This window comes from Sturnira hondurensis, unplaced genomic scaffold (genome assembly GCF_014824575.4).
Source record: "Sturnira hondurensis isolate 20B ecotype Veracruz unplaced genomic scaffold, ASM1482457v3 Scaffold0022908, whole genome shotgun sequence".
Lineage (NCBI taxonomy): Eukaryota > Metazoa > Chordata > Mammalia > Chiroptera > Phyllostomidae > Sturnira > Sturnira hondurensis.
This window is the reverse complement of record NW_028095539.1, coordinates 4216303-4240862: the sequence shown is the minus strand read 5'-3', so window position 1 is coordinate 4240862 and position 24560 is coordinate 4216303. Positions and strand designations below refer to the sequence as shown.

The 24560-nt window shown below is 48.4% G+C and overlaps 2 protein-coding genes across 3 annotated transcripts in view; one reads left to right on the top strand and one right to left on the bottom strand.

Moving 5' to 3' along the window:
- The window catches only part of SLC25A25 (solute carrier family 25 member 25), a 33881-nt gene extending 16581 nt beyond the window's left edge, over positions 1-17300 (bottom strand). For both annotated transcript variants that reach the window (XM_037036799.1, XM_037036801.1), the window contains exon 1: positions 16948-17300. In XM_037036799.1, coding sequence (XP_036892694.1) covers positions 16948-17199 — 252 coding nt within the window. In that variant the 5' untranslated portion in view covers positions 17200-17300. The remainder of the gene's footprint in view (positions 1-16947) is intronic.
- Positions 17301-18126: 826 nt separating this feature from the next.
- On the top strand, positions 18127-22676 carry NAIF1 (nuclear apoptosis inducing factor 1). The gene is made up of 2 exons (XM_037036806.1): positions 18127-18889; positions 20607-22676. Exons 1-2 carry the CDS (start codon positions 18379-18381, stop codon positions 21077-21079), a joined length of 984 nt encoding a protein of 327 aa, XP_036892701.1. The 5' UTR covers positions 18127-18378; the 3' UTR covers positions 21080-22676.
- Positions 22677-24560: the final 1884 nt, after the last annotated feature.

Below are 24560 nucleotides of genomic sequence, written 5' to 3'. Positions count from 1 at the left end.
CGAAGGAGCCCAACTTTCTCCTTTCCGCCAGGGTTGTTTCTGGGATGGCATTCACCATGGAGTTTTACATGATCAAGAGTCCCTGGCAGTGTTTCCCAGGACACCTAGCAACACTTCCCTTGTTCCACGATCCCATTCTCTCCCACCATGTGTAACACAACGCGCGCCATGTCATAGCTACTTCTCCCGTCTCCCCGTACACGGTGAGCTGCTGGGGGACAGAGACCAAGTGAAAGATTTTTCTACCTCCAGCACCCGACACCAGGCACAGATTAAGTCTGCAGACTAGAGTGAGTACATGACTATGAATACAAGGGAATGAATCGTTGCTCAATTGTTTCTTATTTTACTAGCAGACACATTTACTAGCAGGGACCCACAACTGCCATCCCTCACAAAGGTGACCTTTTGATGCAGTGTTTCATAACCATTATTTTAAAAACGCAAATGAGAAAAAAGTTTAACAAACTGTTGAAAAGTATTATGCTTCTTCCATATGCTGCTATGAGCATGCACATCAGTAAAACCTCTCAGATGAGCAATTTAGCCACAGCTACCAACGTTTTAAAAGCACAAACCCCCCCTCACTGGTATGGCTCAGTGGACAGAGTGCCAGCCTGAGAACCGAAAGGTCCCCTGTTGGGGGCTTGCTAGAGGCAACTGATCCAGGTATCCCTCACACATTGAGGTTTCTCTCCCTCTTTCTCTCTCCCTTCCCATCTCTCTAAAAAGAAATAAAATATATTTTTTAAAAGCACAAACCCTTTGACAGAGCAGTTCTACAGTAAATAATTTATCCTGTAGATACATTTGCAAACTTGAGAAGCTATATACACATATACCCGATACACGTGTGATCACATATAGGGGCATTTTTTGCAGCCTTGTTTCTGATAGCCCGTTTGGAAACAACGTGGAGTGCTCTAACAGGGCAGTGGGGACATAAGTTATGGCACACCCATACAATGGAACCCTATGCAGCTGTTTAAAGAGTAAGGTAGCTCTGTACCGACTTGTGAAAAATAATATAAATGAAGCCGCTTCACAGTGGAGGCGGGGCTGCCACCCTAGGGGACTGCCTTGCAGGTCTCACTCCTCAAACCCTCAGGATGTTAAACTGGGCAAATCAACCTTTGGACTGGTCCTAAAGCAACGCTGTACTCCAAACAACTACTTGTTATGACTACCTGATCAAAAATACCTTTTTAGAATTAGCGTGTAAGCTTATCTGCAGGTCTAGAAATTCCTTCCTGGGTGTATTAGCACCCACAGAAATGCCTTCCTTCTATTCGTGGAATCATACTCCTTCCCTTTCTCATAAATATCCTTTGCTTTTACCTCCTAATCGGATCACTGTTTGGGTTTCTGCCTGAATTAGTGCTTCCCAATAGCTGTTTTTTGGATCTCAAATAAACGCTTGGCGCCTCTCACTTTTATTTTTAAGTTACCACTCTAAAGGAATGATTTGAACATATCTTGCTAAATGGAGAAAAGCAAGGTGCAGAAGCGGGGTAGTACGCTGCCGTTCATTTCTGAGCCCGTGCACGTGAGGGGAATGACGCACTGCAAGTGACGAGAGGGTTTGGGGCAGGGAGGAAACTTGGGGTTTGAGGGGAGAAAGGCAGATGGAAGGTGCACCTTCACTGAACATCCTCAATCATGTGAAACTGAACCAAGCACACACGCACACAGCAACACACACACACACACAAACAGCACAGCAAAGTGGCCAAGATAAGAATAATGACCTTATCTAAAAGCAGTTGTGGCTCTGGCTGGTTTGGCTCAGTGGTTTGAAAGGTCGCTGGTTCGATTCCCAGTCAGGGCACATGCCTGGGTTACAGGCCAGGTCCCCAGTTGAGGGCACGTGAGAAGCAATCGATTGAGAGCAAGCATGTCTCTCTCCCTCTGTCTCCCTCCCTAAAAAAAATAAAATTTAAAAATAATTAGAGCCCTGGCTGGTGTAGCTCAGTGGATTGAGCGCGGGCCTGCGAACCAGAGGATCACAGTTTGATTCCCAGTCAGGGCACATACCTGGGTTGCAGGCCGGTTCCCTGCAGGCCAACTCCCAGCAGGGGACGCATGAAAGGCAACCATACATTGATGTTTCTCTCCCTCTCTCCTTCCCCTCTAAAGATAAATAAATAAATAAAATATTTTTAAAAAAAAGAGTAGCATCGTGCTCTGTCGTATCTGCAACATTTAAAAAATAATAATAATTAAATAAAATAAAAGCAGTTTTGTATGTTGATTAAATGTATAGCCAGACCCTAGGTTCAGGTTCAAGTCCTGGCCATGACTTCCTAGCTATGTGATCTCAGTCAAGTTACTTTACCTCTCTGTGCAAAATGGAAATAGTAACAGAACCATAATGTTACTTCATAGAGTGGGTTAAAGACTAAATTAGATAATATGTAAAGCTCTTAGAGCAGTAATATAGAGCATTCAATAACCGAATGAAAAAGGGGCTCTGTAATAAACCTGACAATCTCAGTGACCAAAAGTAACATAAAAAGTCTGAACATAAAAATTCCTAACCGAGTCTGAACATAAAAATTCCTAACCAAGGCATGTCACAGTGGGTAGTCACGCCCAGATCTATATCTTCCCGAGGAAAGATCAGTCCTAAGCTTAAGTGAGCTCTATCCATTGTTCTTATACATCCCGGATAACACGCCTTTGAAATGTTAGAGTAATTTTCTTTTCCTGACCCCCTGGCAGCAAATGCTGGCACCAGAGCACAGACCACAGAACCCCTCATTGTTATCTGGCTGCCTGTGCAACATCTCTATGTGCCGTAGATGTGAATTATTAATTATCCCGTCCCACCGATGTAAAGGAAGCACGTGTTTCTCCATTTTGCTTTTTACCCAACCCTAGATATTGCCCTGCTTTGCTTTCTCCCGCCTCCTTAACCTACCTCGTGTTTTTCATGTGACCCTCTCTAGGTCTTGGTCTTTGACCCCAGTGTATAAAATAAGCTGCAAAGCTGCAATTCTCTGAAGCATTTTCTCAATCCATTTAACACTTGCTTCTGGGCGCGTCCTCAAAAATTGGGCTTAAATAAACTCTTATAAAACTTTTCTACAGGTTTAGGACATTCTTTCATAACTGTTAGCGATTTTATTATCATTATCTAGAAAATGACTGTGAGTTCATGCAACTGATTAGTTTTTGTTTTGTTTCCTTTGTTTCTCTTTATATTTTTCTTTATTTTTAGAGAGAGGGGAAGGGAAGGAGAAAGAGACGGAGAGAAACATCAATGTGTGCTTGCCTTTCATGTGTCCCCTACTGGGGACTTGGCCTGCAACCCAGGCATGTGCCCTGACTGGGAATCGAACCAGTGACTCTTTGCTTCACAGGCCTGTGGTCAATCCACTGAGCTACACCAGCCAGGGGTTTCCTTTATTTTTAAACTGGGCGCTGCCCCCAGTGATCTTTTATGTGTAGCCTGCTCTCAATCTGGTCATCTTTTCAGTTCCTTTTTTCTTCATTGATGAGTATCTCTGTGTACCCAGGTCACTGGCTCCTTTAACAAAGGAAACCTGGAGGGATCAGAAAGCATACTCAGCAACAAGGGGGCTGCTTCACAAACAAGGAGTTTTAATCCTCTTAAAGAGAAAAATTCCAGGTCCAAAACAGTGTCGCTCGTGCTAAAAGCCCAAGATACCAAACCTAGATCTAATACCTGATCTAATTGCTGTTTAAACCTCTCCCACAAACACAATCTTAGCCAACCAGTCTGGAATTTTCTGGCCAAGCGCCAGTAAGGTTCTGTCACCTGGGCCCGCTCCATGGTGGCCCCTATAAGAAGAAGAGGCAGGAGACAGTCTGCGTGGTAAAACCCTTGCCATCCACCCCTCAAAGATGTCCTGGTCTAAAAATTATCCTTCCTTTTCCTTTGTTAATAGTTCCCTTGCCTTCCACCCTCCTTCCTTTAAAAACCCTTCCATTTTTGGCCCTGGCTGGTGTGGCTTAGTGGACTGAGTACTGAGCTGTGAACCAAAGGGACAAGGGTTCAATTTTCAGTCAGGGCACATGCCTGGGCTGAAGGCCAGGTCCCCAGTAGAGGGCGTGCGAGAGGCAACCACAGGGAGAGAAATTGGTATTTCTCTCCCTCTCCTCCCTCCTTTCCCCTCTCTAAAAATAAACAAATAAAAACTAAAAAACAAACAAAACAAAACACAAAACTCAAACAAACCACAAATTTTAAAACCTTCCATTTTGTACAACCCCCTGGAGAGCCCTTCTGGTTGCCAGATGGGACACTAAATTGCTTAATAAAGCTAATTACATCTCCAAATTTACTCAGTTGAATTTTTGTTTTTTAACAATACTAAGAAGAGCCTGTCCAGAGCCAAAAACCCGAACTAAACAAGTAACCTTTTCACAAAGACAAATCTTGTTTTTATGCACCAAAAGTCTGGCAGAATGGAGGAGACAGGAAAGTCTTGGGCCTGTACACAGCACAGAACTGAGTTATGAATTCAGGGGGTTCCAGCCAAGATGGCGTTACAGGACTGATTCACCTTCCTGCCAATGACAATTGAACGTCCAGACCAAATACACGAAATGATGGTTTTCCAGACACTGGACGACTTCAGGTGATGAAGAACAGTGACTCGTGGGGGAGGTATACAAATGAGCTGGGCCCACAACTGCCCCATTTTCCTGGCTGGGGTTTCCAGGCTACAGGAGAGGGGGCGGGTACTGAGGCAGAGCCCAGAAGCTCCCCCATGTTGAAGAGGCCAGGGCAGGGGGAGCTGCAGAGAGGTGTGAGTTCTGCAGACCTGCTCAGGCCCCCCAGAGCCATAGCACACGCATGTGGGGGAACAGCCTGAGGGTGGGAGAGGAACCAGGCATCCTGACACAAAGGACAGTTCCTATTCCCACCACCAGCCAGAGTAGAGACCCCTTAAGAGAGGAAGGTTCGGAAAGGGCACTCAGAAGGTTTAGCCTCAGCGGCGAGACAAAAGTAGCCGCACACTAAATGCTGCTCTTGCCTAACAAAACTTTAAAAAGTCCTAAAAGGCTCAAACTATTTCCAAATAAATGCATCCCAGAATAAAGCTCAAGAACATTTATAGGAATACAAAAATACCCAGGAACCAAAAAGATAAGATCCAATAAAAAAATAACAGAAATGAACCTGGGCCAGTGTGGATCACTTGGTGGGAGCATCTTCCCGAAAACCAAAAGGTCTCGGGTTCAATTCCCGGTCAGGCGCATACAGCACTTAGGGTGCAGGTTTGGTTCCAGTTGGGGAGCATAAGAGAGGCGACCAGTTGATGTTTCTATCTCACATCAATGTTTCTCTTCCCCCTTTCCCAGCGGGAACCCATTCCAACTCACCCTGAGGAGCTGCCCAGGTGTAAGTGGCCCCAGAGCATCCCAGGGCATCTTATACAACAAGGCAGAAAGCTCTCCCACGACTCCCTCCAGGGCAGCGCTCAGCGTCTCAGGTCTACCAGTTTCACTACTTACACCCCACCTGTCTTAGAATTATTTTCAGAAGACATGCTGTCAAAGGGACGGCCATCTTTTTTTATATTGAGAAATGAAGCCAGATTTTATTTGACAGAGAGGCAGACTGACTTGAAAGTGAAGGCTGGCTGGGCAAATCAGGTTCCACAGAGGACATTTTCATATAAATTGAATGAGTCAAATCTGCAAACTAAGGTTTTGAGCAAAACCAAAACCAGAACCAAAACTGATGAAAACATCTAAAGCAGATGTACCATATGCCAGTAATTATATCTCTGCCGCTCTTAAACTTATGACACAAATTTGTGCACGCCAACTTGAATATGTCCAAGAAGGTATCTGTTTCCTAAATTCTTTTAGGACAGTATAGGGACAAGAGTCTGAAGGAGCTCTTAGAACTGATATAGGGCAGCGATTTACTCTTTCAGAGGCACAGCTGCAGCAGGTAACTCCCCCACCCCACCCCTGCCGCCCCCACGTGAATCAGCTGATGCTATGAGCCAGCCCCTTGCAGCCCCTACTTCAGCTGGGTTTCAGGGTGGGAGGACGGACTACGGGACACCCTTCTGCCCATGACTCAGCCCCGATTGGACAATGGAGAGGAGCCAAGCACTCGGGTCATTTGGCGCATAGGCAACCAAGGTATCGAAGATAACTGCCATGATAAGAAAAGGTGAAATCCCTTTAATCTTTTTTTTCCTGGTTTGTTTCCTCCACCGCCCCACCCCAGCCCAGCCATTTATTAGAGAGAGAGAGAGAGGAAGGGAGAGGGAAAAAGAGAGAAACATCAACCCTTTGCCCCACTTATCCACGTACCCACTGGTAGACTCAAACATGTGCCCTGACCAGGGATTAAACGTGAATGTGGGCACATCGGGATGACACTCTCCCGACACACCCTGAAATCCTCTTAATCTATTTGTTTTAGGAATTAAAACCAGAAATTCTAGCTTTGGCACAAACTCCCCGAAGAAAACTGTGAATGTGGAAGAGAAAGAGAAGTGTGTTACAGAGAAAACGGTCTCTTGGATGGCTTCTGTTTACTCCTGGTGAAAAGCCAGTCCCAGCATGGTCCGAAGTTCAAGGTCAATGCCTACTAACAAAGATGTCCTTTTATCTAAAAGAAACTAGAAGTGTACAAAATTAACCTAGTTTTAGTTGGGTTAAGTGCAGGATTTTGAGTTATAACATGTGAAGTGACCTGGTTGGTATAGCTCAGTGGATTGAGTGTGGGCCTTCGAAAGAGACGATCTTGGTTTGATTCCCAGTCAGGGCACATTCCTGGGTTGCAGGCCAGCCCCCAGCAGGGGACGCGTGAGAAGCAACCATACATTGATATCTCTCTCCTGTTCTTTCCTTCCCCTCTAAACATAAATAAAATCTTTATTTATCAAATAAATTAATTAATTTAAAAAAACATGTGAAGCGAAGTTCTGCAGAAGCAAGAGACCACCTAGAGACACGGTAAAATCTCTCCTTTTTCTGCTTTTATAAGACCATGATCCTCCCTCAGATCACACACGTGCCAAGTGTAAGAGGCAGGGGAAGAATATGGTGTTGAGGCTGGCATAAAAAACGCAGTCACCTAAAATGATCAGAAAAATTTTTTAAAATTTATTTTTATTTTTTTAATATATTTTATTGATTATACCATTACAGTTGTTCTATTCTCCCCCTTCATTCCCCTTTACCCTGCACACCCCTCCCCCACCATTCCCCCCTTTAGTTTATGACCACGTGTCTCAAGTTCTTTAGATTCTATATTTCCCCTACTATTCTTGCCCTCCCCCCTATCTATTTTTTACCTACTATCTATACTACTTATTTTCTGTATCTTCTCCCGCCTTCTCCTCCTCCCACTCCCCTGTTGCTAACTCTCCATGTGATATCCATTTCTATGGTTCCGCTCCTGATCTAGCTGTCCTCTTGGTTTGCTTTTGTTTTAGGTGTGGTTGTTAATAACTGTGAGTTTGCTGTCCTTTCACTGTTCATATTTTTTATCTTCTTTTTCTTAGATAAATCCCTTTAACATTTCATATAATAAGGGCTTGGTGATGATGAACTCCTTGAACTTGACCTTATCTGAGAAGCACTTTATCTGCCCTTCCATTCTAAATGAAAGCTTTGCTGGATAGAGCAATCTTGGATGTAGGTCTTTGGATTTCATGACTTGGAATACTTCTTTCTAGCCCCTTCTTGCCTGGAAGGTCTCTTTTGAGAAATCGGCTGACAGTCTGATGGGAACTCCCTTATTGGTGACTGTCCCCTTATCTCTTGCTGCTTCTAGGATTCTCTCCTTCATTTTAATCTTGGCTAATGTAATTATGATGTGCCTTGGTGTGTTCCTTCTTGGGTCCAACTTCTTTGGCACTCTCTGAGCTTCCTGGATTTCCTGGAAGTTTATTTCCTTTGCCAAATTGGGGAAGTTTTCCTTCATTATTTGTTCAAATAGGTTTTCAATCTGCTGCTCTTCCTCTTCCCCTTCTGGTACCCCTATAATTCGGATGTTGGAACATTTAAAGATGTCCTGGAGGTTCCTAAGCCTCTCCTCATTTTTTTGAATTCTTGTTTCTTCACATTTTTCTGTTTGGTCATTTCTTCCTTCCTTCTGATCCACTCCCTTGATTTGAGTTCCAGTTTCCTTTCTATCACTGTTGGTTTCCTGTGCATTTCCCTTCATTTCAATTAGTTTAGCCTTCATATGTTCCTCTAATTTGTGACTAAAATCAACCAGTTCTGTGAGCATCCTGATCACCAGTGTTTTGAACTGTGCATCTGAGAGGTTCCCTATTTCTTTGTTGCTTAGAGTTATTGGATCTGGGGCTTTAAGTTCTTCTTGAGCCATGTTTTGGTCTGTTTGCGCCTGTTATGTATGAGGAGCGGAGCCCTAGGTGTCCACCAGAGCAGGGCAACTCAGTCGCTGGGTTGTGACGCTGTACGTGGGGGCGGGGTCAAAGGGGAGCAAGGGCGGTCCCCTCTGCTGCCTCCTGCGCTGGGCCCTGCATGGCCCAGCCCACTGCGCGTGCATGCGTGGTCAGTCTGCTGCCTTGCGCCCTCACTGGGTTCACCGCTGGGGCCTGCACGGTCTGTCTCACTGCTTACTCCTCTGCTGGTTTATCGGTCCGGTTGAAAGGTTCGTTGTTGTCGGACTTCTGTATAGTTCGATTTTCTGTTCTTTGGCTGCATCTTTGTTTACTAAACACTTTGTTGTATTCAAACTTGGTTGTGGGAGAAGGCACCGTGTTTCCACCTATGCCTCCATCTTGGTGGAAGTCCTAGTTCTCAGAAAATTTTCAACCGATCCCAAATTGACTGGTGGGAACCACACCACCTGCCCATGTTCAGCCTGCTTACTGTGGCTGCTTTATCTCACTCGTGCCTTCCCTTCTCCTATAGGAAAAGGCAAACCAGCAGACTTATTAAAGCAACGCTACATGTTTTTAGTTTCTTACAAGTGATTTTAGAATCATACACTAAAACTGAGATGGCCCAAATGAGTGCAAACTCTCAGCAGCAGCTTGCTCTGCACTAAAGGAAGACAGTAGAGGCAAGGGCGGGACAGGGGTAGGGGACCCACCCCACAGCTGCCTTCAGGGTTCAAAGGGCGGCCAGGAGCCGTAAATGTATGAATAACTGGTTTAAACCAAGCCAGCTCTTAGGAACAAGTCAGGAAAGGCTTTCTTTAGCTATAAAACTATTTACCAGATACTAGCTTTGCTTTTTCTATACATTAACGAGACTCTAGCACAAAGAATATGCTCAAGATGTGAATAAAAAAGGGAGCCCTGGCTGGTGTGGCTCAGCGGATTAAGTGCAGGCCTGTGAACCAAAGAGGTGCCAGTTTGATTCCCAGTCAGGGCATATGCCTGGGCTGCAGGCCAGGTCCCCAGTAGGGGGCGTGCTAGAGGCAACCACACATTGATGTTTCTCTTCCTCTCTCCCTCCCTTCCCCTCTGTCTAAAATAAATAAATAAAATCTTTTTTAAAAAGGGAAAAAGCCCTGGCTGGTGTAGCTCAGTGGATTGAGCGCGGGCCTGCGAACCAGAGGATCATGGTTTGATTCCCAGTCAGGGCACATGCCTAGGTTGCAGGCCAATTCCTGGCAGGGGACACACGAGTGGCAACCATATGTTGATATTTCCCTCCCTTCCCCTCTAAAGATAAATAAATAAATAAATAAATATTAAATAAATAAATAAATTTTAAAAAGGAAAAAATGTTTATTGTGTCTATGAATGCACCACTAAGGAGTGCAACGGTGATGTAATTTAATCTTGGGAAGTAAAACATGGGGAGTGGACTGCACACCTTGGGAACTTTTCCAGTTCTAACATCCTGCGGATTCCAGCTCAGTCCCAAGGCATTAACCAGAGATGACGGCAGAGTTTCATGTGTGAGGAGAGGGAAAGGTCAACAACAGGTTGATGAAGGTGGACACCGAAGCAGGCTGGCTTTGACCTACAGGTCAATTGTGTCAGACCTACACACAAGGATTTAACAGTCTGTGCTTATTCTTGGTGACCTGACCCACCTTCACTCTGCCCACTTCCCACGCCACCCCCCAACCACCACTGGCCTTTCTGTGGTCTTTGCCCGCTTTCTCACACAGTGTAAGTGGTTGGTTCTTTGTGTTTTAGAGCCGCACGGCAGACTCAGAGGCACAAAGGGGGGCCTGGGGGAAATCGGCCTGAGGCCTGGAGTTGATGGGATGAGGAATTTCCACAGAGTCGGGAATAGCCACTAGCTCATTTCCCCTTTGACCCCCGTGTAATTCAAGCTTCCAGAAAAGACGTGCTTATGGGTTGAAAGCAGATAAGCTTCTTGTGTCCTACCTTTGTTATTCATTTATTTACTTCAAAACAAAGCCTTTCTTTTAGGTATTGTTTTGCATCTTTTAGACCCCACACTTAGGAAGGGTGTACCTGCCCTTCCAGTGTCCCCTCCTACTGGCTTTGCCTCCAACCAACCTGGCCCTAAGCCTCGGCCCCACTTCTCCAAAATAATGCAGTGAGTGGGATGACCTCCAAGGATTTTAACTAAGTTCTACTAGAAGCTCCATTTTCACAACTTCCAAGTGAACTCTGTATTTGGGCAAAGACCACCCATGGCCCATTTCCATACAGTGAAACCTTTGGGCCAAAGACACTGTGACATGTAAAGTGACTACCACTTTAATAACTTATAAGAAACCTCCTGCCACTGGGAGGTTTTCCTTTCTTTTTTTGACACTCTGCCTCAGGTTTTTTTCTACAAATAGCACAGGAGGACACCAACCCCATGCAGGCAGCGGCCTCTACTGTGGAGCCTTCGTGGTGGCCTGGGCAACCTTGGGAGCCTGAGCGGGAGCTGCAGCCTGGGGCTTGGTTTGAGCCTTGGCCTTGGCCTTTGGAGGCAGAACTTGAGACCTTGGCTATGCTGGCAGGAGCATATTTCCCAAGCTTGGGGTGAGCAGTGTAGGCAAGTCAATTGAGCTTGTGGCAGCTTCCCTTTGGGATCCTGGGCTTGACCCCCTTGGGCTTACGAGGACCTCACCAGCCTGGGCACAAGCACCCAGGGCCTTGGCGCTGTTGGCCTGCAATGCTTCAGGCCCTTCTTGTTGGGCTTCTTGGCAAAGTGCACGTTCCTCAGGAACTTGGCTAAATTCGCGTCTTTGTGATCGGGGTTTCTCGCTGCCGTTTCTGTGCCATTTTGGGGAACTGGTTGTATGTGGTGTGTGTGGTTCTTGCACTTGGCCGTATCTGGACCAAAGCCTGTGGTTCCCAAAGCCTCTTTTTAATTTTTCCTAATGTCCATAGGTCCCAGGGTCTCTGCAACCTACATCCCTCCCCCCCAAACTGCTGAAGGCACTCAGCTGCCAGGAGACTGGCAGGTCTCTGCCTGGGTGTGACACAGCTGTCACTGCTGACACCCCCAGACTTTCTACTTCCTTCTGTTCCACTTCTCACCTGAGCAACCCAGGAAAAATGCAGATGATCACGACCAATTCTGGGCTTCTTATTTTCAAAGACTCAATGGAGGAAAAAGTCATTTCGTGTTAAACGCTTAAGTGTCAGACGCTGTACCAGGCTCTCTATTTACTTCACCTAATTTAATCCCCACCACAAACCGATGCAGTACCGAACTTCAGATAAGGAGACAGACTCAGAGAGGTTGAGTTACTCGCTCAGGTCACATGGCTAGCGAGTGGCAGAAACAACATTCGAACCCAGGTTTATGCCACAGAGTCTGTATCGTATGTGCTGTTTTTTTTTTTTTACAAAGTTGTGGGGGTGACATCAGCATCATGGTGGAATGAGGAGACTTCATCATTTCTCTCCTTACACTTACGAGTCAGAAAACTAAAGCTCGGCAAGGATCCCCTGCTCCACACGGAAACAAACCTGAAAGATCCACGCGTGGGGACACGTGAAGGTAGGTGTGCTGGGATGAGTGGGGGAGGCAGGCTGGGGGAAGGACAGGGGCAATGGCTGGAGCCCACTGTGACTCCAGTGAGTGCAGCAGTGGGGGAGAAGTCAGGCTGAGGCGGCCACACTATAGCCCCCAGCAGAAGAAGGGCAGAGTGGTTTCCCTTCCGGGATGTGCACAACCATCGCAGGTCGACTTTAGAGCATCCTCAGAACCTCAGAAAGAAACCCCAAACCCTCCGCTTCCCAGCTCTCCCTTCCCCTCCCTTCCCAGGCTGAGGCAACTACTAATCTAGTCTGTATCTCTAGGTTTCCATATCCTGGAATTTCATGTAAGGGGATCATATTATGCATGGCTTTTTGTGACTGGCTCCTTTTACTTAGTGTAGTGTTTCCAAGGAAGGTCTGTTCTCTTAACTCCCTCGATACACTGCCTCAGATGAGAGAATATAAAAGGTGTGGACAGCTCATCCTGTGAGGAGGGCATGATAAAACCCAGTCTTTTAAAATTTTTATTTATTTATTTTTAGAAAGTGGCAAAAGGAGAGAGAAAGAGAGGGAGAGAAACATCAATTTGCGAGAGATACATTGATCTGTTGCCTCTCACATGCCCCTGACTGGCGATCTGGCCTGCAACCCAAGTATATGTTCTGACTGGGAATCAAACCAGAGACCTTTTGGTTCCCAGACCAGCGCTCAGTCCACTGAGCCACACCAGCCAGGGCAACCCACTGTTTTTCTAACAGCAGACTATATATAGGAAGACAAGATAGTTTTCAGATACTTAAAGGGCCCTTTGATCACTTTTGGACTCGGGCAAATGGGAAGCAGATACAAGCAGACAGACTTCAATCTGACATGAGAAAGTACTCACAGTGACTCCAACTAAGTCCACGTGGAATGGGCTGGCGGGCTATCCACGAAGGGTACACCCCAAGAAGAATGCTCCCCACACGGGGTGGGAGGCTAGCCAGGACGCCCTGCAACCAAATTCCCTGGTTCTGCCAAATTTGCATCAGCATTGTTCACTGACTTCAACCTGCGGATGTACTCAGCTGGACTGGAAATCAATACCAGCAAAATATTTGTTTCTCACTCCCCTGTGGTTTCTGTGGGCCTTCAACAACTGATGACTGTTCAACATCAAAGGACTGAAACCTGCTCAGGCTACAGCCTGCTTTTTTACCTTGTCTTAGGATCAGGGACTTGACCCCACCTTTCCAAATATCAAGTAGTTTTTTCTAATCTTCCTTTTAAAAAAAACCATACCTTTCTTTTTAAAGATTTTATTTATTTATTTTCAGACAGAGGGGAAGGGAGGGAGAAAGAGAGGGAGAGAAATATTCTCGTGTGAGAGAAACATCCAACGGTTGCCCCCAACTGGGGACCTGGCCCACAACCCAGATGAGCATCCTGATGGGGAATCGACCCCACGACCTTTTGGTTCACAGGCTGGCACTCAAATCCACTGAGCCACACTAGCCAGGGCAAAAAAGAAAATCATATCTTGATGATTATTACTTTGAGCTAGGAATCAATATTGCAACAGCATAACACAGCAATCCAAGCTGCAAACAGCATTTTTCTTTTTCTAATGGGTCATTATATTATATCAAATGACATCTATCCCTTTTCTATGAAAAAAAGACTTTTTTTTCTGTAGACTGTCTTATCTACGTCCAGCTTCCCCCCAAATGGCCACACACTTAAAGGTGCAGAGTTTAACAGTGCTGTCTGATTAAGCAACACCAAGTTGACCTTACTGATCTTCTACTCAATTATTTCGAGTCAATAGAGGTTGCCTCATGGGCACTGCTCAGGTCAAGGAGAAATGAGGGCCTGGTGGATCCTCACTCTTTGACAGGACAACTCTGGATAATCTTGAGACCTATTTCAGGAAAAATAGACGTGGCTCTCTAAACTGGTTTCTCCTCATCTTTCTCTAGTTCTCCCAAAAGCCCAGGTATGAACAGTCATCACGTCCCGCAGAAATGATGGGGTAGGTATAGCGGAGTGGAGCCCAAATCCGAAGTTGGTTCCAATCCTTCCTCTGGTCTGATTCCTTACTGATCAAATGAGTTTTGAGGTTGCTTTATATTCTTTTTGAACCTCTGTTCCTTCCTCTGTACAATGGGCTGAAATCCCAGTCTTGCCTATTTCACAAAGTTATTGTGAGGCTTAAACTAGCTGGTACACACGCAAGTCTCTAAATTAAATTAGCAAATCACACCATCTTCTAGAATCCTCGCTCAGCCCCTTAGGGCAGCCCCACAAGCCTCAGCCATAGGAACAACTGTTGACCTTTGACCCAGCTTGCATTCTTCCTCTAATTGGCTGTCTGAGTTATAACCTTTATTTTAAATTTGTTTTTAAGACAAAGATTTTGTTTGGTCACATGAGAACGCCTTAAATAGAAATGCTATAATTAGCTCCAGCTGAATGAAGCCTCACTTCCCAAAGTCACTACCGCTGTCGTCATCTTTTTTCTTTCTTTAGTAAACCCTTCCCTTCTTTTGTCCCAGGTCCGGCTCCTTGCTCACAAGTCCTTTACAAAGAAAATTTCCCTGGCTGGCTGCCATTTGTTTTTCTGCCCACTTCCGCTTTAAGTAATTTTTCCTAGACAGTTCCAATTTCTTTCAGGAGGGGGAAAATATAAAAAGGCAGGTGCCAAAAAATTAGTTCATTTCTCAAGAAAACTTGACCCAATCTGTTGCAAGCTAGCAAGAGGCTTTGACAGTCACGTGGCTTGGGTTCACCCATCACCCACTGACAAGCCTTCAGAGCTGATTCCTGAGCAAACCCTAGCATTTCAGACCGGCTGGTCCTGAGGGTCACATGAAGCAGCTGCCAAAGTTTGATGAGGTATTTTTCAACGCCTATTCCCATGGCAGATGACACACTTCTAGAGAAAAGGGCTCCCCAATGCTCTTTTGGCTTTGCTAGTTCTGCAAAACTGTAGCACCGCTCTTGTGATACTTTTTAAACAGGAAGTGGTATGGGGGTTCTTGAGGCAGGGTGCCTTCCTGTTGCCCGGTTATTTACAACAGAGCAGGCTCTCTCTCTTAATACAATACTTTAACTATTCGCCAGAAGACTGACTTGTACTCTTCTACAGGTAACAAACGATTAAATGGATCACTCCCATTCTTAAAGCTGTATAATTTAACTTACTCAAAAGCTCTTAAGAGTTGTAGAACTACAGTCCATACTAAATCCACACACCAAAGGAATAAAAAAGATCTGTTTTGTAGATCTTAGATCAGTCATGGAGTCAACAAATTTCAGAGACAATGTGACCAGGGGCTAGGCAGTCACGTGGCTTGGGTTCACCTATCACCCACTGACAAGCCTTCAGAGCTGATTTTGGTTCATCAAAAAGCCTTCTCTCAACACTGGAAAGGAGAACGGCAGCTTTCTCCTTATTTGCCCTTAGAAATCTGCTGCCAAAAAAAATGGATTAGGACCAATATCAGATGTGCCGTGAACTGCAGGAACATGGTGACCCTAGGGGAGGCACTGGGCGTGGGATAAATACTGAGCAAACTCCCGCAGCCGGATGCCCTTGATGTGCCTGGCAGCACATGCAAAGCAGGCAGGTTCATAGAAGTAGGAAGGTAAACCTGGGCCCATGGCTCCCTGAGCCCATAAGGCATAACAGACTCTCGGAATTTAACCATGCTGTCTTTCCAAGGGATTCATTCATCAGGTATATGTGGGAACATATTGAGCTCCCACGGCCATTTTGTGTAAAACTTACTTAAATTTTTTAAAATTTGTCCCTAAACCTCTTGGATTTAACCCGATGGCTCTATTTTGCATAGGGTTACCCTTGGTCTTCTTCCTAAGCAGATCGTAAGTAGGTTAAATACCTTGGATGTTAATCCAAGACATCTTGGACGTGAGTTAAAAACACCTTATGTGCACCTACCCGACCAAAGATTTGGCCTATGGTAACTCTCTGGCATTTTACCAGATTTTTTCCACACTTGGCTGTGAGATTCTCTACTTGTTGTGTGTACAAAGGGACCAGACCTAGAAGAGAAACACGTTACTAGGTAAAGTCCTCAGCAGTCCCCTCCAGGCTGTAAATCAGGCTAGGCCACAAGCACATGAAATGCTCAGGAAAGGGAAGCTACAGCTCCCAAGTCAGATGGAAAAACATACCATGAGAGAAGGGGAAGAAACAGCCCCTGTTTGAGATTCTTATAAAGAAAGGACAGCACTTCTCTTCCCTGGCAGGCCCAGAGATGGCCTTCCTCCGTCCCCTGCGTCCCCCTCAGAGCCCACTCCCCCCTCAGAGCCCACTCCCAAACAAGAGTAAGATAGCCCCTCCTCGGTGCATAACACTTTGGCGTTAGGAAGTATTTCCCCCTAGATTCTTTATGACCTGCAACCCTGCAAGGGATCATAACCCCATCTTCTGGGCAGGCATATCTACAGGGCTGAGCCTACACCAGGAGACCTGTCACTCCTCACCACCCACACCTGTCACAGACTTGCCGAAAACCCCAGTTCCCATTTTTCTAACTCCCACATGCTTCTGAGAGGAACCAGATCAGGGCCCACAGGCTGGCATGGAAACCAGACGGGAACGGAGGGGGCGCCGCTGGGAGAGGATGGATGAACCCAGTAGTGGTGGGTACGGGGTGCATCAAGCTTGGCCCTCGCGTCGGGAGGTGGGGAAAGGCAGACTTCTTATACCTGACCTTCAACTTTGGGGAAAGCTGGAGCAGGAAGGGACTTTTTTTCATCAGAAGGCTTGGAGGGTGCCCACTTGTGCCCACGAAGAGCCTTTCCCCCTGACCCAAGCGTCCACAGAGGTCAAAAAGGAGCTCCACTCCCACCAGCACTTGAATAGAGTACTCATCTGTTACTTGGGGGGTCCCACCCAGCCCAAGAGGCTGTCCAGCAGACCTGCCACGCTCCAGGGGACAGCCCAAGAACCCAGGCCGTTCAGACCTGTCACCTTGCGGCCCAGAACTGTCACTCGAACCTTCCTGTACTCGGGGACGCGAAGGGGGACACCTCCCCACCCGCGCGGACTGTGCGCGCCGCCTACCCGGAGCTCGCCCTCGGTGCGGTGCAGTCCCAGGCGTCGCAGTCCCACAGCCAGGTCGTTGACACACAAGCTGCCGTCGCGATTGACATCGAGCGTCTGGAAGAGGCTCCACAGGCGCAGCCGGTGGTCCGGGCCCCCGCAGACGGCGCCGCCGCACGGGTCTACAGACGCCGGTGATGAGGCGGATGAGGCGGCGGCGGCGGCGTCCGGCGGCGAGGAAGCCACGCAGCGGCACAACACACTGCTCACCATCGGGCGCGAGGCAGGGGCGCCGGGCGGCGAGGAGAACGCGGAAGACACGCGGGTATCCTCGGACGGCGAGCGCGGATTCCGAGTTGCCGGCAAACTGGCGGGAGGGGTAGTTTCCGGGAGCTCCGCCCACCGCCCCGCCTTTTATGGCCACGCCCTTAGGCTCGCCGCTGACCAGTCACAGGCCCGGACCACCACCCAGAGGGGCGGAACCTCCTCAAGGACTGCCCATATCTTCCCGGACTACTAGGGTCAATGGAGAGAGCCGGGCGATTCCGGCTCTGCCTGGGGCCGATTCAAACGGAGAGAGGTGGGGATTGGCTGAGTCTGGCCGAAGAGAGAAAATCACGCCGCTATAGGCAGAAGTTATATGATGGGCAGGAGGAAGGCCCCGTGTCCAGTTTCCATTGAGTAATTCTGTTTAGACTTCAGAATCGTAAGGATGGGAGGAGAGGTCGTGTACGGAGAGGTCGTAGTCTTCAGTGGGAAAATAGGAGTTGTGTGAGGAGTAATTGTGAGCTGCAGCTCAAACCAGTTTGTGCCTGCGGGTGGAATTAAAAATTAGTTGGCTAACGGCTCGAGCCGAAAGCACTAGGCATCATCAGGAGGCCAGGTTTTGATCATCTAATTCCCTATACCACCAGTAGAATAGCTGAATTTAATAGCGTAATAGTAATACCGATGATTGAACAACAACGATTTTTCACTGGAAGTTAATAAAGACCCAGTGGGCGGAGCGCTCTGTAGTGACAGACACGCCTTTAGACCAACAATGAGGCCAATTCCCGTAAGTGGGCGTGCTCTGTAGCTGAGCGACTGGTCAAAAGAACCAGTGAGCGACTTGATACTGAATCGCGACCAACTGGGAGGGCGGGTTCTCCTGGTGAAGTGCTGGGAGGCGGGAAGAGGGGAAGTGGGCGGATCTCCGCACACCCCGGCGGAAGAGGCAGATTCAGGAAGCCATTACGCAGCTGGCTGGCAGCGGCTGGGCAGGTCAGCGCTGGGCCCTACGCACTTTGCGTAACAAGGGGGGTTACCAAAGACCTGGAGCCTGGCCTTGGGCTAGCCCAGCCTATCTCGTGTTGGGGGGTGGTTGAGGGGAGAGGCTGAAGAAGAACAGAAGGGGAATTGGACGGTTGAAGGGATTGTAATTTCTTCAAAAAGAAGGGGTAGGGAGAGGCCATGGCCGTCCCAGCCAAGAAGAGGAAGATGAACTTCTCCGAGCGAGAGGTGGAGATCATCGTGGAGGAGCTGGAACTGAAGAAGCACCTGCTGGTGAACCACTTCAACGCCGGGGTCCCTCTGGCTGCCAAGAGCGCGGCCTGGCATAGCATCCTGAGAAGGGTTAACGCTGTGGCCACCTGCCGCAGAGAGCTGCCTGAGGTCAAGAAGAAGTGGTCTGACCTCAAGACCGAGGTCCGTCGCAAGGTCGCCCAAGTCCGGGCGGCTGTGGAGGGTGGTGAGGCCCCAGGGCCCACTGAGGAAGATGGAGCTGGTGGGCCAGGGACAGGTGGTAGCAGTAGTGGCGGTGGCCCGGCTGTAGCCCCGGTACTGCTCACCCCCATGCAACAGCGCATCTGCAATCTGCTGGGCGAGGCCACCATCATCAGCCTGCCCAGTACCACAGAGATCCACCCTGTGGCCCTCGGACCCCCAGCTACTGCAGCCGCAGCCACAGTCACCCTGACACAGAGTGAGTGACCTCTCCTGCCCAGTCCAGCGTACATAAATGGGAAGGGACAGCAAAAAATGGGGCAGCCTGGGGAAGGTTGGCTATAAAAGGTCAAAAGTCAGATGGGAGTCTTGGAAGACCATGAGGCCTTCCAAGAGTTCCCCGGACAGAAGTGAACTTGTTCTCTTTGGGCCTCCCTCAGCACTTCTGATGAGCTGGATTGCTCTCAAATATGTTTTGCCACCATTCATTTCCATGACTGAACTGCATAGTCCTTGAAGGCAGAGACCATGTTCATAACCCTAAAGGATTTAGCACAGGGCCTGGCACATAATAGCAGGCAGGATATATCTGTTGAATGAATGGATAGATGGGAATGGGAATGCCCAAGTTAGACGTGGATTCCGGACAGAGACATTTGGGGTTTTCAGTGTGGCCAACATTCATGAGACGCAGTTGAGGAGCCTCATGGTTCCTGGTATTAATCTCATTCATTCGTTCATTAAACAGTAGCACTTACTCTGTGCCAGACCCTGTGCTTGGCACTGGGACAGCTTACCACGCTGTCTAAGACAGAGGCCGGTTATAGTCTAATAGGACAGATAAGACGTAAATGAGTAACTGCACTGTCAGTTGGGAGAACCTAAGAACTCAGAAGAGAAAGGGACCTTCTTGGTTGGGATGGGGACTCACAATGATTGTGCATTGAAGGGTGGAGAGGACTCCCTATGCAGGGAGGCTCACCAGCCCACCGAGAATCCCTTCAAAGGTTCTCAACTGAATAGCAATGGAGCTGGCTTGGGTTGAACTTTTGGGGTCAGATAAGGGTTTTCATCGGTATCTGTTTAACTGCTTCTTTGGGCTGGGTTATGAGCTGTACCGATCATTGATTCTCGGCGGGGCTTTGGTGAATTGGGTGTGAGTGGCATCCCCTGCGGTGCCATGTTTCTCAAGGATATTGAGGTGAGACAGGGGACCCAACACTGGCCTAAATCGATTTAGGCCAGTTCGGGAACAGGAAGGACCTTTAGGTATTCCATTGACCAGTGATCAAGGAGACAGGGAAGCATTTATTGGGCACTTTGCCACCCCTGTCCCCACCCTTTTCTGCTTGGCTAAATGAGACCACCAGTCAAAAAGACACTGAAGGAGGTAGGACCAGTGTAGCCACAAACAGCTCCTGCAGATAGGGGCCTGCCGTGTACTGGCACCACGGGGAGCATGTGGCCCTGCCTTTGTTAGCCAGAAGCAGCCCCGTGGAGTGGTGTTGAGTTGTGTTGAGCACTGTGGTCTGGCACTGGGGAGACCTGGGTCTGCTTCCTGCACCTGCTGAAAAAAGCTGTGTGACCTTAGGCAAGTCACTCCGTGTTTCTGAAAGTCATTTCGTTTCCTCATTTCTGAAAATGAACATGACAGGACCTACCCTTCGGTGCTGTGAGGATCCGTCAAGCCAATGAGTGGAAAGGGCTTACTGAGCACAGTGCCTGGCACAGGCTCCAGATTTTGGGCTAGTATTATTATTAGCATCTTTGCTTTTGCCAAATCTGGGACTGACCCTTTGGTTACCAAGGAGAATAAGATTCTAAAACTCCTCAGAGGCTAGATTTAGTCAGGTGCGTGAATAAAGCATAGGAGGCTTGAATTCCCCAGCGTGGGTCTTAAGGTCTCCCTCCCCATACCACTGGCCAGGTTTGCTCTTTCTAGAAAGTGACCTGCCACTGCCTTTGCTCTTCCACAGTCCCCACAGAGACCACCTATCACACACTGGAAGAGGGAGTGGTCGAGTACTGCACGGCAGAGGCCCCCCCACCCCTGCCGGCGGAGGCCCCTGTGGAGATGATCACCCAGCACGCGGACCCCTCAGTCAAGCCACAGGCTCTCAAGAGCCGCATCGCCCTCAACTCGGCCAAGCTGATCCAGGAGCAGCGCGTCACCAATCTGCACGTGAAGGAGATCGCCCAGCACCTGGAGCAGCAGAACGACCTGCTGCAGATGATCCGCCGCTCGCAGGAGGTGCAGGCCTGCGCCCAGGAGCGCCAGGCTCAGGCCATGGAGGGTACCCAGGCGGCCCTGAGTGTCCTCATCCAGGTCCTCCGGCCCATGATCAAAGATTTCCGCCGCTACCTGCAGAGCAACACGCCCAGCCCTGCCCCCGCCTCGGACCCTGGACAGATGGCCCAGAATGGGCAGCCAGACAGCATCATCCAGTGAGGGCAGGCTTTGAGCCAGCCCTCTGCTCTGATTGGGTGACATGACCATGGTCTTGTAAGTGGGTTCTGTGACTGGCCTTCGGCTAGGGCCCGCCACATGGACAGCTCCCTCTTGAATAGACATTGAGGAGGTCCACTGTTTTTGAGAAAGAAAGGAGACTGGGAAGAAGAACTTGCTGGGACCCTGGAACCCAAGCCCTCTAACCCCACCATTCAGCTGCCTTGTCAAGAACCTGAAGACGAGTCAGGCGCTGGCGACTGAACGTGTTGTCGTGAGCCAGGGCTTGTGCCATGACCCAGCCTCAGTCAGGGCACTCGTAAGGAAGGCTCTCCCTGGGGAATCATCACGCAGCCACACAGCAAGGGGAGGGGTGTCTGTGCTGAATGCCCCACCGCCAAGAGCCACCTTTTGAGTAAGATTATGTCAGTGGTGCTGGAAGTAGCATGGTGGTATCTCCTTCCTCCCGTGGGGGGCAGAGTGACTGGGCCTGAGGAGAAACCCGTCTCTTTTCCCCTCACTGCGCCTCCGTTCTCAGGGGACTCTATTCAATGTCAGGACCCTTTCCTCCTCACTCCGCACACAGCAGGGGCACTTGGAGTGCCCTGGGCTGCCTCTGTGATACACTGAGGATATGGCTCGCTGGGTGCGGGAATGCCGTGCGTGGTGGGGGCGGGGGGCTTGGCCGCCACCTGATCTTCCACTGCGTCCCCGGGCAGCCCTTTAGTGGCTTGTCCCATCAGCTTTTGACTCAGGTCAAGCCCCAGGCTTTGGGTGCTGTACATTTTAGAGAAAGCAAGCCAGTGTGGACCTTGTTGCCCCACTGCAGTGGGCTTCAGCTCCTTCCAGAAGCCTTGCTTCAAGCCAATTGTATTTATTCTGTCCACAAACCCCTCCTGGGAAGGCCTCCAGGTTCTCCAAGGGCCACTCCGGCCACACCCTTCCTCCTTTCTTCTCTACTGATTGCACATTTTGGAATCTGGAGAGAAAAAAAAGAAAAAGCCTGCTCCGCATCACAACCTGTGCAACGTTCACACGTTATTCAGAGCCTTGAGTTCTGTAGAGAACCCCACTGGCTGGCCGGGTGGATCTGCAGGTCTGGCTGGCCCTAAATGTCTGCGGTGGGGACAACACCGACCTAAGAAGTGGGACCTTTGATTTCTGTGCTGCAGGAGAGCCCACAGACCTTGGAGTCCTGAGAGGTGGTGTTCCCTGTTCTGTCCTGATGCTTTCTCTGGTTTGAGGGGAGTTTACCCGGATGGCGTTGGTCTGTTCCGTTTTCAGAGCGAACCTGGTTGACTTGATTACCGAGACTCTTGCACCTGTCAGATTGTGTCCCAAGTTTGCTGCTGGTTCCTTGACCACACGTGACTGACCGATGGGTACGGCTCAAGGCTCCAGATCTCAGCTAAACAAAGAAGGTGCTGCCCTTCTGGGCACGTGCATTTAGAACTGCTCAGCTCCATTGTTGCAGTCATAGAAAGATGCCCCCAAAGACAGTTGGGAGGTGACTCCCGAGCCACGGATCTGTCTGTGGAGGACATGTGCAGGATCAGCTATAGAGCAATGGAGAGAAAGCAGGCCTGCAAGGGGGTTGGGTGGCTGAAAAAAAGGCTCTTGTCAGCATGGCTGGAATGTAGCAGTCCCCAGCAACCTGGGCGCATCTCCCTCCGAGGGCCGTGATGGCCCCAGCAGCGTGACTGCAGGTGCTTTCTGAGGATTTTCGATGTGATGTGGTTTTTCTCTGGGGTTGGCAATCTGAGCCGATACTGTGTCTGTTCCGATTGAATACATAGAACAAGGAAGCCTAGATCACTTAAACTGACTGGTTCTTTCCCGGTCATAATTTTAAATTAAAGAAATACCACTTTTTTATACCCCCGTCTGTGTCTTTATTGGTTATACATAGAAGAGAGACGGGCTGGTGGCTAGCAGACGCTGGCACACCGTGGCCCACAGGGCCGATCTGGCCCCGTCTCTGTAATAAAGTTTTACTGGAATGGAGTCACAGCCCTTCATTTACTTAGTGTCTTTGGCTGCTTTTGTGCTACAGTAGCATAGTCAAGCAGTTGTGACAGAGACCTTTGGCCCACAAAGCCAAAGTATTTACTCTCTGGCTCTTTATAGAAAAAACTGCCTATTCCCAGTCTAAGGCAGTGTTTTGGTCTCTGAATAGAATTACCTGGGGTGTTGGTCTAACATACCCTACCCTTGGCTTCACCCCAAACCTGGAAAAGACTCCTGAACAGACAGCTCTAAGAATATGTGTAGTAAACAAGCTCTGTGGGTGATTCTGGTCCGTCCTGAAGGTCAGGAACTTTTTGGCTCAGGGACTGGAAGAGTTAAACAGCTGGAATGGGGACCGTGCCCCAGAGAGGGCTGGTTCTCAGGAGGTTCTCCAAGCAGAGATTCTCGTCTAAGATTGGTCTTCATTCTGGAGGGGTCCCAGCCTTCCGGGACATACTTATCACTCTCTCTGGTCATTAGTAATCATAAGGACTCTGTCCAGGCCTTATAAGCATTACCTCGTTGACTCCTTGTAACAGTCCCATGAATTAGGTACTAGTATTGGACTCAGTTTGCAGATGAGAACACTAAGGATCAGAGGGGTTAAACAATTTGACTAAGGTCATACAGCTACCTTATGTCCTGGGGTGGCCCATTCTCTCAACGATTTCTCTGAACTCTTAATTACTTTCACCTTGCAGCCTGCAGAAGTGAGATTAGCTAGAAGTAATTTGAGCCTGACCTTGAAGAAGAGTTTCTAGGTCGAAGGAGGAGGTCTAGAAGACAGTTTTGTTATTGTTCTTGGCCCCTGAAAGGGATCACTGACCTCGCCTATTCACTGCAGGCTTTGGACTTATTTATATTAAGAGTGAAAAGGGTGAATTAACAGAATTAAACCCACACACCTTAGTGGTACTGGTGGAGAACTGTCACTGGTAGAGGGATGATTTTTTGGAGTTCTTTCTGAAATGTGGAGTTTTATATTGTTAAAAGGAATAATTCCAGGCCCCAAATGGTGTCACTTGTGCTAAAAGCCCATGATACCAAACCTACATTTAATACCTGATCTAATTGCAACTTTAATCTCTCCCGGAAATGTAATCTTAGTCTAGAATTTTCTGGTCAAGCACCAGTAAAATAATCTGCCACCTGGGCCCACTCTGTTCCCCACACCACCCCACAGAAAGAAGAGGCGTTCTGCCTGATATCCACTCCCCCCGAGAGATGTTCTGGTCTAAAAATAATCCTTTCTCTTTTTTTTTGTTAATAGAAAAACACATTCTCCCTTGCCCCTCACCCTTCTTCCTATAAAAACCTTCCATTTTGTACCGCCCCTTGGGGCACCCTTCTAGTTGCTAGATGGGTTAGGCTACTCATGAATCACTAAAACCAAGTAGATCTTCAAATTTACTCAGTTGAATTTTGGTTTCTACTAACAAAGGTTAGTAGAAAATACCTCTAAGCCACTGAAGCTTGC

Coding starts and splice junctions, on each gene's coding strand:
- NAIF1 (XM_037036806.1), top strand. CDS start 18,379: ATGGCCGTCCCAGCCAAGAAGAGGAAGATGAACTTCTCCGAGCGAGAG. Junction 18,890..20,606: donor CACAGTCACCCTGACACAGA/GTGAGTGACCTC, acceptor GCTCTTCCACAG/TCCCCACAGAGACCACCTAT.